This window comes from Crinia signifera, chromosome 5 (assembly GCF_055691185.1).
Source record: "Crinia signifera chromosome 5, ASM5569118v1, whole genome shotgun sequence".
NCBI classification, from domain to species: Eukaryota; Metazoa; Chordata; class Amphibia; order Anura; family Myobatrachidae; genus Crinia; species Crinia signifera.
The window spans coordinates 32,246,451-32,263,308 of record NC_139221.1 but is presented as its reverse complement, the minus strand read 5'-3'; the positions used below and the strand labels follow the sequence as shown (position 1 = coordinate 32,263,308).

The 16,858-nt window shown below is 43.5% G+C and overlaps 1 protein-coding gene across 3 annotated transcripts in view; it reads left to right on the top strand.

Moving 5' to 3' along the window:
• The window catches only part of GRHL2 (grainyhead like transcription factor 2), a 76,685-nt gene extending 60,209 nt beyond the window's left edge, over positions 1 to 16,476 (top strand). For all 3 annotated transcript variants that reach the window (XM_083186964.1, XM_083186965.1, XM_083186966.1), the window contains exons 11-16: positions 322 to 461; positions 5,295 to 5,326; positions 6,821 to 6,912; positions 8,607 to 8,692; positions 9,405 to 9,469; positions 13,513 to 16,476. In XM_083186964.1, coding sequence (XP_083043090.1) covers positions 322 to 461; positions 5,295 to 5,326; positions 6,821 to 6,912; positions 8,607 to 8,692; positions 9,405 to 9,469; positions 13,513 to 13,630 — 533 coding nt within the window. In that variant the 3' untranslated portion in view covers positions 13,631 to 16,476. The remainder of the gene's footprint in view (positions 1 to 321; positions 462 to 5,294; positions 5,327 to 6,820; positions 6,913 to 8,606; positions 8,693 to 9,404; positions 9,470 to 13,512) is intronic.
• The last annotated feature ends 382 nt before the right edge of the window (positions 16,477 to 16,858 follow it).

The following is a 16,858-nucleotide window of genomic DNA, read 5'->3' as shown; positions in this document are numbered from 1 at the left end:
ATCATCTGTATCATCTGTATCTTCTTAGTTTAATTGAATCAACATGCATAACATTAATTGTTAATTTATTGATGGCTAAGGCAAAAGTAACCAAATCCTAATTTGCCTCATATATTTTGACTGTCGGTGTGTTATACCACGCCCCTGGAAAGTGGTGCGGCTTGCACTGAGGTGGGTGGGGTTTATTCGAAAGAGGGTGGGGCTTATTTATTCCATTTCCAATATTGGGATGTTTTATATAATGACTGACAGATTTGATGCATTTGCAATAAGAAACAACCCAAGTCCACTAATTCTGATGTTTTGGAAATTTGTATTTAGCTCCTGATGGAAAGTTGTTAGCGGTCCCACTGCAGAAGAAAAGTGACATCACCTTCTTCAAGACAATGACGGACCTGGACTCTCAGCCTGTGCTCTTCATTCCAGATGTTCATTTTGGAAACTTACAGAGGACAGGACAGGTAACCTCAGACTTTATGTTCTAAGGACACACAATGGTTATTTGTATTTGCAGTATGGTTGTGAATATTTGTTTCTCATATTATATTTCACTAAAGGATTGTTTAATGATCTCCCCCATTTGCAAAGCTTACTGCGCTAGCTGTGAGATGACAGACGCTGGGTCTTATTCTATAAATAGGACTTATTTGGGGCTTTACAAGTAAATATCAGGGTGCCTTTGCTCAAAAAGCTTCAACAGCCCGTGAAGTGTGACAATGTGGACTGTGGCTTATTTATCACTGAGCGCAGCATCACGACAAAACGGGTCCAAGTCTGAGTCAGACACAGCCAGTGGCGTAACTAGAAATTTTGCTCCCCCAAAAAAATTCTGCCGCCCCCCCTCCTTCCTTACATTTTTTGGTAAAAAAAACAGGACAGTTTCTTAGCAATTCGGCTCTCAATAAAAATAGTCCGTCCCCCCCCCAATTAAAGAAAAACACTAAGAATCTATGAAGAACCTATAGCGTGCCCATTCCAAAAGGGTGTGTGGCAATGCTTATTAGACAATATTCTACACACTGTAATGTCTATTACATATTATACCACACACCATAATGACCCTTACACATCGCTATCCATACACACTGGGCAAAAATGCCCAGTGTGTATGGACCTTTAGGGTGAGTGCCAATCCACAAAGAAGATACCCCCTTCAGAGCTGAATTAAGGTCCTGGAGGACCCGGTGTACTTAAAACAGGGGGGCCCTGAGGTGTATGTATGTGTATATATATATATATATATATATATATATACAGGTTGAGTATCCCTTATCCAAAATGCTCGGGACCAGGAGAATTTGGGATAACGGATTATTCCGTATTTCGGAATATTTTAATATTTCAGTGATGTATTTTGAAGTATCTTGCTTTTATGCTGTATAAACACATAATATACACACAAATATATTTTATTACCACATAAAATACACACAAATATATTTTATTTGTTCAAAAAACAAGGTTTCAAAACTTGAAACAAAATGTGTGTACTATCTCAGCACTGAATTTGAATGCCAAGCAATCATTGTCTTGCACATATATAGTGGCAGTTACATATCATGTCCCCAGTGATGCTGTTACAAATGTCCCCAGTGAGTTTTTAGCAAAAAAAAAATTTTTTTTCACTTTCTGGAATGTCTGGTTTTCGGAATAATTCGGATAACGGATATTCGGATACGGGATACTCGACCTGTGTGTATATGTATATATATATATATATATATATATAATGGGTAGATACCGCGGTGCCTTCCTCCACAGGGTTATGTAGTAGATAGACCTGGGGCTTTTGGTAGGGCCCCTAGGAATGAGGCGGCACTTCACGGGTTTAAGAAGATTTTGAAAGAATTTAATGGGGCCCTACCAAAAGCCCCAGGTCTATCTACTATGTATGTATGTATGTATGTATGTATGTATGTATGTATGTGTGTGTGTGTATACACATATTTTATTGTCGAGAGATCCTGCACACAGGACATACACGCGCACATAACATACACAGGACATGATACAAGCACACATGCCATACACACACACATACCATAGACACAAAGGACATACACGCACACACACATGGCATACAGGCACAGATACCATACATACATACATACACATACACACACACACACACACAGCATATTTATAAACATACACAAGCTATAGACACACATAGCATACACAAAGCATAAATATATATATATATATATATATATATATATATATATAAATATAGCATTTAAACAAAGTATACATACATTATACATACATACATACACACATACTGTACATAGAATACATACACACAGCATACTTACAAACACCAATACTAAAACATATAACCCCCACATGCAATGGAGGGCACCCAGTTTCCACACATACCCAGCCCTCCCCCTTCCCACTGCAGCTACCAGTACATCATAGTGCTCATTGGGCCACCAGCATACATTATGGTGCCCACACTCTTCACCCCCTGCCATGCCCCTGCGGCAGGCACCCACAACAAGGGACACAGACCTGGAGAGTCAGCCTGTCAGTTGTCCATTCCAAGCCAGGCAGGTTAATCTCCGTCAGGCAGCCCCATGGTGTAGACACAGAGAGAAGAGCTTCCTGAGTGCCGAAGAGCTCTGCGCTGCAGCGCCACCTACAGGCAGCTCAGCAGTACATCCTCAGCTTCCTCCCAGCAGCTTGCACAGGACTCTGGCAGCCTTCAGCTCCGAGAGAGCCGTGATCCTGTTGCGCCCCAGTGGCGCCGGCTCCCCCCCGCGACCGCTGGGGCTGCCTATGCCTAGTTACGCCACTGGACACAGCGTTTTTTATTTTTGTCTTTCACCGCTGTCGCATATGCAACTTTGCGTTACTGGTTTCATTAAGGGGCTTGGCCAGATTTATATATGAATGTGTGATCCCGCTTACCTAGATTTGTTTTCTCTGTTCGCTAAGGAAAAAAAAAAAATAAACCCCCAATTTTTTTTTTTTTTTAAGGTCCATACACACTGGGCGACTATGCCCAGCGTGTATGGACAGCAATGATCGCGTTCATCGCTGCAGGGAAAGCCGCTCAGTGCATACACAATGAGCAGCTTTCCCCCTGCCCGGCGCCAACGGAGGGGGGGAGGAGGACGGCGTTGCATAGCGGAGCGCTATGCAAAGCCGTCCTGAAAGCCGCTGCCCTGAACGTCTTTCCCGGCGATGTTGCGAGAGCGCGCAGCAGCGCTCATCGCTCATCACCGGGCCATACACACTGTGCGGCTTTAAGCTGAAAGCCGCCCAAACCTGCTAGCAGATGAACGGCTTTCAGCTCAGTCGCCCAGTGTGTATGGGCCTTAAGACTTTTTAAGAAATGATTTTCTTTGCCAATGATTTCATGAACTGGTTAGTAACATAACCGGTACAACAACACACTTAGGAGGTCATTCTGGTTCATACACCCCGTTGCGAATTCGCAACGGGTGTGATGGTGAAGGCCTGCACATGCGCATATTCGCTTATGTGCATGTGCGAAGGCCCATTCGCATGGAGCGGTGTGGGGAGGCGGAGATGGGTAGCGCACATGAGAACGCCCAGCGTTTCATTTGCATCCACATGAAAACGCTGGTAATTCAGACTAGACGCGGGTGCCGGGGCCGAGCAGCTGACGTCACCGGATGTCAGCTGCCTGCCCTGTTCAAGTACCAGGGCGCCGCAAATCTAAGCCACCAGAGAGCGACTTACATTTGCAAGCGCTTCAGAAATCATTTGATGGTTGGTGACCATCAAATGATTTCTGCCCCACACGCAAGGCTGCGAATAGATGTTTATGCAAAACATCCATTCACATGCGTGCGGGGACATTCGCCGTGGCGAGTGGGGGGGGGGCGGACGTTTGTGCGGGCAGCATTTAGTTGACTCGCAAAACTGCAAAATTAGCAGCTTTGCGAGTCATAGGCTTCATTGTGCAAATAGGGGGGTATTCAGTCCTGGAAGTTATTTCCAATAATCAAAAACACCGGCCAGGACCGATTCAATCCCAGATCACAGCTGCAGATTCGTCTTTTTGAAAAGCCAAATCTGCTTTGGCGGGAACGGCCACTAAATTGTCGAATGAGCTTCCATTTCCACCTAGATGGACGCGGATTAGCAGATCTTTTCCAACTTTTAGAATGTTTCCGAAAGTTGGGGAATAAAGGAAGGTACTTGTGTAGTTTCACAGCGCCACCGCGCGCACAGCCTGTTAGAAGCTTGGCAGCTTGCCAGACTCTGTGCGCGTGCCACTCTAGCTGTTCTCAGCGCAGTGCTACGTTATCAGTGTAGCGTAATGTACACGCTACAATTGAGACGCTTTAGCGTCTGAATCCCGAGTCCTTGCAAGCCGCTAAGAAGGGGGTTATCTGGATTCAGACGCTAATGTGTCTGAATTTGGTAGGGTGTAGGGGTAAATAGGGGTGCACTGTGCAAAACCTGTTCACAATGACACTAGTCGACGTAACAGCTGTCGACCTTGTTAATTCCACTATCCACGCAGCGGGCTGTCCCGGAAGCACCACTGGCGCCAGCTGAGCCCGGAAAATTTCCTGGCATACCACCCAAGGGGTTAAACAGGTAATAGGTCGACAGGCACAAGACACAAGCATTAGGTAGACAATGGGCATTGTATCAGTGTACCGCGTCCCCTTGCACAGGGCCTTGCTGCATTCGGTACACTATTCTATTCTCCCTCCACACCCTAGTGGATGCTAGGGTATAAAATTGTTTTTGAAAAAAAAAATGTTGCCCTTTGGACCTTCTACCTACCCATTTTCGACCTAATGCCTGGTTGACCTTCTGACCCTGTTGACCTTAGGCCTGACGGTGGTCAACCGAATGATGTCGATCTTCATACTGTCGCCCTAGCTACCGCGATTTGGTACACGTGCTGTACTCGCAGTATACTGTGATGGGCAGAATAAGTGCTTACAGCATGACGGCTCTGACCGGCAGTGTACTCTGAATTATATTGTGAATCAATACAAACCATCTCAGTGCGACACGTGAATCTCTGTTTTAATTACCGCATTTGTAATATATTCCTGTCCTTCATGACGATCATCTCTCTGTTCTTGTCTGCCCGAAACTAATTGTTTCTGCATGTTATTCGATTTGTGTGACTGCTAATCTATTTACAGCGCTTGGGGTGATTGTTTATCAGTCATCATTATATTCTTACTTAATTAAATCGGGATAGGTGACACGTCCATCACTGATCAGCCAGTAGGAATATCTATGATGTATATATGGCTTTATAATGATGTTGTTTTTTCTTTTATTTGTTTAAACAGGTTTTCTACAATACAGAAGACGATCTAGAAGGGTAAGTAAAATGGGTAACGGTGGCAGATCCAGGGGGGGGGGGGGCTGCAACACAGTCCAAAACTTAAATTGGGGGGCCACACAGACTATACAAGGGCAATAGGAAGAGGTGTTACATGAGAGATGAAACCACCACTGCCTCTGATTGTCCTGGATCAATATGAACCCCATGGTGGCCAGCTTACCTTCCCTGTGTAGTCTTGAGTCAAAAGAGGAGGAGAGAGGGCGAGCTATAAAAAAGGAGGCGTGAGTAAGAGGAAGAAGGTTAAGAAAGGGGAAAGTAGAGCTAAAGGATAGGGGAAAACTGGGAAAGAGCATGATACAGGGAAATGAGGAAGCAGAGAATGGGCAAAACTGGGAAGGGAAAACAGGGCAAAGAGGGGGAGAGATGTGAAGAGGGATTTTGGAGGGATGCATAGCTCCGCGCCCCAACACCCACAAAAGCCCACCCCCATGTTTTGATTGGCCCACAGTTCAATCAGTCAAACACAATAGATGACCATTGATAGTTAAAAATATTGATGGTCATTCATTGCATATTTTAACACTATCAATGGCCAGTTGCACTATTGCCATCGATGGCAACCATCGTTGGCAATGGCAACGATGGCCATCCCTAGTGGGTTCGTTTTACCCGGATTTATTCGGTTCTCAAAGCGGGATCTTATTGGCCATCCAAAACATGTGACAGCCTATAGCCAATAAGATCCCACTTTGAGAACCGAGTAAAAACGAAAGCGCACATCTCTAGTATACAGATGGATCCTCCCCCATCGTTGCATTTCCACGCCTATACAGAGGTTTTGTCACACCTCAGTTGGAGGCCATAGGCCGGCTAGATGTTGGAGGTTCCATCTGTACATACGTGTGTGGACAATATAGCCAGTGGAACTTGGGAAATTTGGCTAAATTGCAACCTCTAGAGAAACTTATGTGAGCAAACATGGAAGACTGCAGCAGATATTGAACATACATTTGGGGATAGGGGGGTAGATGTATGAAGCAGTGATAAGGGTGGAGATGTGATAAAGTGCCTGGTCCTTTATCACCGGCCAATCAGCTCCTAACTGTCCCTTTTTAAACCCAGCCTGTAACTTAACTGTCAGGAGCTGATTGGCCGGTGATAAAGTACCAGGCACTTTATCACTTCTCCTCCCTTATCACTGCTTCATACATCTACCCCTTAGTTTTGTGCAATTTCAGAACTGGAATGAAGACGTAAAGGTGACAAGATCAAAGTGAATCATTATGATGTTGGGAAGATGTCCTGATTTTATTTACTAATAGCATCATATAATCCTGCTGAGATACTGTGTCTGCTATTTACTATGGCTGTTACAAATGTAGAATTCTGAACGTAGGACATCCTGCTGAGAGATTACAGTGACAGCAGACATTCAGGAACTGGGACAATCAGACAAACAATAGCACGCCGCCCCCTAGAGGTTGCGAACAGATACTGAATCATCTTTTCTTTTCTTTTTTTTTTACACAGGAGCAGTGTGTTGGTGAAAAGAATGATGCGTCCGGTGGATGAAGACTTTGGTCCTCCTGCACCAAAGCAAATGAAAGAGGGGAACAAAAAAGGTGAAATTATTTATTTAAAAAATGATAACCAATCAAGAGAAGTTGTGTGTAATGGGATTAAGAATAAACCACAGATTTGTTTACAGAAATAAACCGGTCTGGCTACGAATTGCCATTTACATTACCGGTAGGGGCTAATCTGTACAAGCAGTCTGAACCACTGTACAAAAGTCTAATCTTACTATCAACAACGTTACCCAACACCATGGATTTAAGTGCAATTCAATGGTATTAGAATGCAGCCTATTGCTTTGACCGGTGACATTACTGGTTGATGTTTTCACCTATTCTAATAATTAAGGTGGAAAAATATCCTAAGAAACTCCCAACTCCTTGGATGCTTTTAAAGATCTAGGGCTCCGTTTTAGAATGATGCTAATTTCTGATGGAATATTTAGTTTACTATCACAGTTATGATAACATACATGCCGCCGGTATAAAACGGAATTTATTTCTCCAGAATGACGCATCACCTGCGCTGTTCTATGCTGTATTGCAGCCTAATGCTGACAGTAACAGATTATTATAGAAAGAAGAGCGCTAATAATTTTATGTTAGTTGGTTAAAGAAAATGAGTGGTACCTGTAAAGTAAAGTAAAAGTTGTTACAACAATGTTTACACCCTTCTGGGGAAAAAGTTGGTATTTATGAACAAATTGCTCGATCCGGTATGTCTGCCCCTATCTTAAGGTGGCCATACATTAGAAAGATATTGTACCCAATCATACAATCTCAATTGATTGTAAGATGGATTGTATGCAGATTGTGTGCACATCTTGTGTACACAATCATACAGCAGATGCATTGTATGACTGATTGTATGTTGGATTGTGAGTATATTGTGTGTCCAAAAACCACCAAGGACTGCCGGGGATTTCAAGGGAAATTGTACACAATCATGAGCGCAATCGATCTTAAAATCGATCTTTCTGATGTATGGCCAGATTTACCCTGCATATGCTCCGTGCCGTGTCATATGTCCGCCCCCTACACGTGCGTCACGGCCGCATTACCATACGTACGCCCAGCGTTTGCATGGGAACGCCCATGAAACGCGGGGCGTATGCATATGGTAATGAGCACAAATAGCCCTTCACGCCCCTCTCCACCCCCTGTTCGGAGTGTTCACATATCATGCGGGATTTGGCCAGACGCCCCGCTCGCACATGCGCAGACACAAAACATCGTCGGCCCGAACGCACGCGGATATATCCGCACCGACCAGAATAAGGGCCATAGTGACAAAATAAATCACTTTAAGTCTGCTACAATTATTCAGTGTGTCCTCCATTGTGGTCAACAGCAGTTTCCACTCAAAGAACCGCATTCTCTATAGCAGAATGTAACACGTCAGGTGGAATGAGTCAGCACATAGCATCTAATGCTGTTTTTCGGATCGGACAGGGTACTGAATTTGATCCATTCCCGTTATACAAAGTTCTTAAAACAAACCACAAACAAAAGTTGCGCAGGGTGAAGTCCAGTGATCCCGAATGCCAAAGTACCTGAAAGTAGCGGCTGAGGGTCCGTTCTTTGATACAAATTCTAAGGAAACACTTTATCAATCTTCAAAGTGATTCTTTTGTTCATTAAGTTACTATAGTATCGCCTGAAGTCACTCCGAAGGAGTATATTAATGAAAAGCCACAGTATATTGTCCTTTGAGTCTAAGTTGAACTTTTCCTCTTTTCCAGTTCTGCTTTATGTGAGAAAAGAATCTGATGAAGTATTCGATGCGCTAATGTTAAAGTATCCTACAGTGAAGGGGCTACTGGAAGCTGTAAGTATGATAGACAAGCAGGACGCTGTTTTTCATAACTTCACAGGGTATGCTAGACATTGGTGCCGTCAGTCGTGCTGAACCGTGTGTGTGTGTGGGTGGGTGTGTGTGTGTGCTGCACTGGTGAGAGAGAGAATGCTGCTGCGGCAGTGTCCTCTTTCCCTACTATTGCACGAAACACTGGGAGCACGGGGATGGATCACACTGGAAATTTGCTGCATTGGTGTATATGGCACACATATACAGTATTTGTGTGTGTGTGTATATATATATATATATATATATATATTAATATTTTTATAATATTTCATTATGATTGGGCTTCATTTGGTACAGTACTGTAATATATTTGTCTCAGATAATTATTAATACATGATACCATGAACAATTGTTCAGTGCGTTGCACAATATAGGATGGTTCATATCCATTATGGAATATCATGACTTGAGCCTTCTCCAGATATCCTGCAGATACAGGGTGCTGTGCTGCAGCACATGTTATGGCATACTGCAGGTAGATGGCAGCACAGTGTAATAAATAACCCCAACGCTTTTGTTCATGTAATGGAGCCACAGACTCCGGCTTCCTTCCAATACACCAGTGTTCCGTTTCTGATGGCTGCGTCACAGGCAGTGGTGTCCACAGCCACCACACGTTCCGCCAGTTGCTGCAAATGTTTTACGTTTTTTTTTGTTTTAATGTTTATTGTAGATATCTGAAAAGTATGGCATTCCTGCGGAGAAGATAATGAAGATCTATAAGAAAAGCAAAAAAGGGTAAGATAGCTAGGAATATAAGCAGACGACCAGGTGCAGGTTCTGAGGAGAACAGATGGGGCCAGGAGGTTCTTGTGTGCTGTCACATTCTATATTTCTATGTAACTCAGGGTTGCCTACCCTCACAGAATGGCTGGGAGGCTCCCAAAAGTCGGGTCCCCCTCCCTGCCCCCCGAAAGGGTGGGCAACCCTCCCGGATACCTGTGCCCCCCCCCCCTGCCCCGTGGCAGTGTTAATTTCGCACGATCTGCAGCTTTTCAGGGGGAGGGGGCAGGGCTAACAAAGAAAATTGCGTAATTTAGCCCCACCCTCTCCCCAAATACACGCAAATTGCGTGATTTGCAGTACTGGGGGGCAGGGCTTGATGACTTCTACATCAGGCTCCTCACCGGGCTTCTCTGATGTAACTCCATTTCCACTTAATACCATAATAAAAGGCTAACACTGCTCCTCACCTCTATGGGGGTGGATTCAAGTGTTTTGCGCAGTGGCAGCCACTAGATGGCACCCAATGGAAAAATTCAAGTGATGCTATGATCGGCTGCACACAGCCGCCGCGGCTGATTTTACTGCAGTGCAGGGTTGCCTACTTTTAGGCTGCCCTCTCCAGAAATAGGGGGTGTGGCAGGCGGCCACAAAAGGGGTGGAGTTTGAGGATGGGCTATCAAAGTTAGCATTAGAGTGGGGGTGTGGCCAATGCATTTGCATCATCATGGCCACACCCCTCACTGTGTAATGCCGGCATTCCCAGCATTACACAGCGGGTGGGGAGGCATCCATTGTGAGGACGGAAACAATTCTATATATACTCAATACAGCATTGTGTGGAAGCATCAGTTTTGTGGACTGAACCAACATTCTTGGGAGGGAAGCAAGTCCATTCCCTAGGACATCACTGTGATACTTCATATAAAGGATACAGTACATTCTCATTTATATTGGTTCAATATATAACAAAATGGCTGCCTCTGTTGTGTGGGAAACGGATGGATACATATGGTCAAGCACCGACAGAGAAAGGGATAAAACCAGAACCAGTGGCTGAGATTTGTGTAGTCATAATAATAATAGTAATAATAATAATTGACATTTTGACATCTACGGGGGTGGTTTTAAATCTAATCAAGTTTGGATAGAGATAAAGTACCAACCAATCGACTGTCATTTTACAGGTTGTGGGTGGGATGCTCTAACATCCGCGGCCCCTCTCCACCGCACATCGCCGGCTACAGCAGACATAATTATCGCATATGCACTAATATATGTGATAATTATGGCCAAGGACAGCTCTTGCGTTAAGAGCTGCCCTTTGCATTGTGGCTGGCGATGCGCATTGGGTCCCCAGCGGCACCCCTCTCCCTCTCTTACCAGGCTGCTGCAGGCAGGGCCGCCGCTATGAATCTTGGGGCCTTGGGGGGGACCTTCAGTCCAGGCCGCACCCTCCCCCCAGGACTGACCTTCAGTCCGGGCACCCCCCGTGCATCATCCGCACCGTCACACCCCCCACCCCCCCCGGACCAATACCTACCTAGTAGCTGCGGCGGCGCGACATCGCCCTTGATCCTGCTGCACGTCTCCAAGTGCACACTGCACAGTGCAGCCTGCAGATTGCCAAAATCCTCTGTGTCCTAGGCTCGGCGCTCTGCAGGCTGTACTGTGTATTGTGCGTGCCTGGGTGGGGGAGGCGGTGTGGGGGTGGCACCGTGCCACTGTGGGCAGCTGCCCAAGCCCCTCCAAAGGCCAGGGCCCGGGACAGCTGTACCCACAGCACCCCCCTGTCGGCGGCCCTGGCTACAGGTGGGCGGGCTCTCCTCCTTCAGGTCTGGGCAGCACAGCACTGTGCTGCACGGACACAGGTGAGGGGTAGTCGGTGTGAGGTGGCGGGGGTCCGTGCGGGGCAGCGTTAAGAAGCCCATAGGCTTCTATGGGGCAGCGAAAACCCACCGAGTGGGTTTTCCTGCATATCAAAATGAGGTAAAAACCCAGATAACGGGGTTTTTACTGCATATTTAGTTTAGGGAATCCCACCCTGTGTTTGAAAAGTGACAGCCAGGAACCGATTGGCTAATAATTTATATCTCTTCACTTTATCTCTCTCCAATTTTTGATAAATCTCCACCTTAACTTCTATATTTACAACAGAATGAACTTGTAACTTGAGAGAATGCTGAGATTCATTCTAGGACAAGTCCTGGCAGTATTACAGTGCGTACTAAATATTAAATAAATTCAATATTTTTACAGGGGCTAAAAATATTCCTTGTGCTGCTAATACTACATTAAGGGGAAGTGGAGCACAGCAGTTTGTCAAACAACGTCTGTAGATTTACACAGTACTTCAATATTTTGGTCATATCAGGACTGAGCGTAGAAACAATGAGTCACGCTGAACTGAAATCTCTCCTTTATAATGCGGCTATCTTTCCTGGGAGTCTTTAGGGGCCTACACACAGGGAGATGCTGAGCGGCGTTCTGAGCGATGCGATATCGCTCAGCACACAGCAATGCACCAGCACTGTATGTTGAGATATCTGTCAGGACCAGTGTTATACACTAAGAACCAGGGCTGCCAATAGGAGGGTGGAAGGGCTCATTTTTCCCACCGCAACCCCCCCCCCCCCCCCCCCCGACTGCATCCGCTGTGCTGCCTGCGCTGCGCTTGGTGCACCGAACGAGGCAGGTCCCAAAGCACAGGCTTCTTCAATGTAGGCCAATGAAAATTCTGCACCAGCTTTTGCAGTAGGTTGAAGTTTTACCTAGGGTGCTGAGAAGAGTTACACCGGCCCTGGGTAGGGGTGACTAAAATCTGGGGTTTAATTTTAAACAAATGTGGGATCAGATCTGGCATTCCATGATGGTCCTGATTTTTTGTTTTGGGGTCACGGTAATGTTTTTTGGACTAGTCGGCACTGCATTTGTTTATAGTTCTTTGACATAACAATTTGGGATATACTGTGATGGCTAAACCACACCCATTAGATAAACCACACCTGCAAAGTTTTTGTTGCATCTTTTTGTTAGATAAGCCTAGAACCTAGAAACATAGAATTTGACTGCAGATAAGAATGACTTAGCCCACTTACTCTGCCTCTTTTTTAAACTTTGGTGTTCAGTGGCACCGAGAAGGGGGGGGGGCGGATACTAATTACTAGGGCCCTGACTCCTGGAGGAGCCCAGTGGGGGCACAAGTCTGCTGCCCCTATTCCTCCTCCAGAGTATAACTTTGTGGCTGGAACCATATTCATGGTGCCAGAGTCCTTGCCCTCTAGTGGCCAGCGTCATCTTCCCAGAAGCAAGGATGGCGCTGGTTGGGGAGAAGGGATTTGATTCATGATCAAAGATAGGAAGCAGGTGCCCTCTTCCGAATCCCCCTGGCTCCTCCAGTGTTAAAGCGGCGCCCTCCCCCCTGCTGGAAACGGCACCGCAATTTATTTATTTTTTAGATTATGTAATATTAATAGATATATTCACACCTATTTTTAAGTCCACGTCCCCTCTCTACCAGGGCCTGGCATGACTCTCTACTCCTCTGCTATTGTTACCTCAGACCCTATTAGATCCTTAGTTATTTGTGTGGATATCCTAATGTTTATCCCAAGCATGTTTAAAGCATTTTAGTGTATTAGCCTCTACCACCTGCATGTATTTGCTCCCTAGGCTGAAATTTGCTATCCAACCACTGATTATTATCTCTACAGTACATCCAAGATATCCTCGGTAATGGAGGAATGGTAGAGTTGGGTTTGGATATGCAGTACTTTAATGCACAATTAACTTACAAACATGTTTTAAAGACATTTTAAAAAAATTTTTTTAACCATTTAAAAAACAAAAGTGGGAAAGCAGGGCGCGTTCTGAATCCTCCCTGTCCTCTCCTTTCCATGTTTTATTATCGTGTCTGCTGTAAGCTCTCATTAATCACGTAGGCTCTTTGGCAGGATCCAAGCCATTACATTTTAAATGTCTACTGTGTAAATAAGCCAATGTTTTATTGATCGGAGCAATTCAATGCAGTTAATGAATTCTCTTCATAAATTTTCCAGCATCTTGGTTAATATGGATGATAACATCATCGAGCATTACTCCAACGAGGACACGTTCATTCTAAACGTGGAGAACCTGGTGGAACAAGGCTTCAAGATCACACTGACAGAGATCTAGCCTGAAGCCTAACAGATGCCTGATGGGAAGGAATCCATGCGTGGAACGGAGGTCTGTTCTATAACAGAACCTGCCTTATCAGAGACATTTCCAAGAACTTGTAATTAGTCAACAGGACAGAGAGTTCCAAGCTCACTCCATTTGTACACGAGGGGAAAGAAGACAACGTATTGTCAAGACAATCTGAAACCTATTTATTTTTTTATACGTTTTCCGAGTGAAACGCAGATCAACCGGATTCTGATTGGATTCTGACTGGATTCATTGATAAACTCTATGTACTTATCCATCATATCAAGCAAAAGAGTACCGTTTTCTTTTTCTAACAGGTCATTCTGATTTTTCAAGGTGGAAATGGATATAGATAATATAAGCAATCATGATAATTTATGACTGGCCATTAGTGACCCAGCTTTCTGTCATAATGTTGGAAAGGAACGTGGCAAAAACTGTATTGCTTGCACAGTTTAGCTCTGCGATCAAGAGATTTGAGGTCAAATGTGATCAAGAGGTCAAACATGGCCTTAAACCATGATCACCATTATCATATCTTACTGCACAGACACCGTATTACGGTACATAAAGAAATCTTCAAAGATGGGAGGTTTTATGCAGCGAGCTAAAATACCTACTGGCGCATAGTGAACACATTGTTTCCTTGTTAAAACGAATGGACAGGAAAACTATTTCTATGATATTTTGTAAGTAAGCTAAAAAAAATGGATTTTTTTTTTAAATGTACAAATCGTTTTGTAAAGTGCAATATTACATTTTAATATTTTTGTTTTGCTGTTTTTGGTTTCCCTTATTTTTTCCTTTAGTTTACTGCCGCTATGGAGATAACTCATTGGTGTCATCTTTTAAAAAAAATGAAAAACATAATACCATAGTAAATCTGTCTTATATCTATATAGATATTGGCTCTAAGCATTATAGTAAGATGAAGCAACATTACATTATATTGTATGCACACTTCAACTTCTGCAGATTGTTTTTGAATGGGGACGGGGCAAATTTTTTATTTTTATTTTCATCTACAATATTGATCAACGACTGCTCTAGAACTCTTCCATATTTTCATCTCAAATATTTTTGAACACTGATTAACATGGTGGCAAATATGTACATAGATATTGTAGTAAATAACTGGAACTTTCGTGGCAAATGTGAAATAACTGGACCCCCAGGAAATATACAGTATGCTTTTTATTTTTTTAAACAAATTTTTTTCACGACTGTGCTTCCAAAATAACATACTGCTTTTCCTTTTATTGCTGATTTTTCCCCCCAATTTATTATTGAAACTGGAGATTATCTACAAATATGTAGTTTTTGTGGCTTGAAGACCATCGAAAAATCAAATGACCTATATTATGGAACATGTGACAATATATGGTTTGGTAAACCAAGAGACTTTAACTTTAGTGGCTATTATTATCATTTTTCCAGGCATCTCATTTAAAACAATCCTATTTTTTAATAAAAACAGTATAAATCCTGCAACAGGAAACTGCTCTTAAATGGCAAGAAAAAAATATGAAATTCAAATTTTCCGTTAAAATAAAGTTTTTGTTGTTTTTTATTATTCTGTATTTGCATTCAAAGTGGTCTTTTATTGCTCAAAACTATTTAAAAATAATATAGTCTCCGATTGTGAAAATTTGTTTCTGAGTTACGGTCCTATTTTTTACTAAAATAATGTGAGAATGGGTGTTTTAACTTCTTTTCACATTATTTGAATTCCTCCGAAATGTATTAAAGGGCTTTTAGAACAGTGTTTGTGAAAAAGTATTTAAAGTCCTTTAATTAACATGCTTGCAGTGGGAAATGTGACCAGCTTAGATTTTTTTTTTTTTAATAACCGAGGGAGCCCTTTGATAACAACGCCATCTTGAGAGAGCATTATTCACAGTTCTGCTCAGAAAGGCAGAGAAGAGTTGGGCACCAGCACCTGTGATCAGTCTTAGACCACAGACCGAATTGTAAAAAAAAACCAGTATGCTCCATGACCTCTTTCATGCCTCTGGGCATCTGATTGCTGGCTTCCTACTCTTTGACCCCGGTTATCAAATATCTGCTGAAAACTGGCATCATATATAAAAAATGAATACCTATTCATAGCTTTTTCAATGGTAATTAGCACCACTCATTACTAAGATAAGCAGACCGCACTGCATGTCAACCTCCGAGAGGGTGATAGCAAAATGCTGACTCCTAATTAGTAAATAGGAACATCTTTCTCCTCCCCGGCTCCTTATGGAGCCTCCCCATGCTCCCTCTGTCTGGCTCTATATTAGCCAGCATCACCTGCCGGTTGCCGTCCCCCGCACGGCTCCGTGGCCGGGCTACACATAAGATTTAGCAAATCTTATGTGCAGCCCGTCCGACCTCCCGACCCCAATCCGATGTGCACGGGACCTTACGTGAACTCACTAAAGAGCAGAGTACATATAAAGAGCACAGTGTTAAAATGATCTACCCATTGTGTAGGGGTCCTGAGTGATAAAGAGTTGGCCATCGTTCAAATACTAGCAACTATTGATGGGCGACCAGTGATGTACGTCTGTGGTGGTCTGATGGTTATTGCCAGCCACGGTCTGCTCACGGACAGGTTAAACCAACAATGGTGTCTTACCATTGATGGACAACGCCAGTATGAAAGCAAAGTTGTCTTTGGACACGCCATGATTTAGGGATGGGAATGGAAGGAATCTGAAAGACTGATAAACAGGCAGGTGTTAAGGGTCTCAAACAGCATCAAATGGAACTTCAGGCATCTAATGTTTTCTATACAAAGCTATTCTCCATACGCTATTTATTGTCAAAATCTGAAAAATAAAGATAAATATAAGCCATTTTGTATTGATTGGCAGAACTCGTTATTTGTGTTAACTGAACAGGGAAATTGATTTCTAAACTGCCATCTCGTAATAAGAATGGATTTGGCGAGCTGTAATTTAGAGCCGCGCACACAATATTTTAATCTATTTCTCATCCGCATAAGACAGACTTTATTTAAAATAATTTCTTAGCTATAAAAGTAAACTTTTCTTATTCCATATTTAATTAGATGTTTGCCGGTAAACTGAAATACAGTTTAATGAGGATTTAATAGAATCATACAGGAAATATGCAAAAAAACATAAACCAAATCTGTGAAAGCGATACACACTGGGCGATTTTAAGCTGAAAGCAGCTTAGTTTTGCCGTTTGGGCTGCTTTCACCTC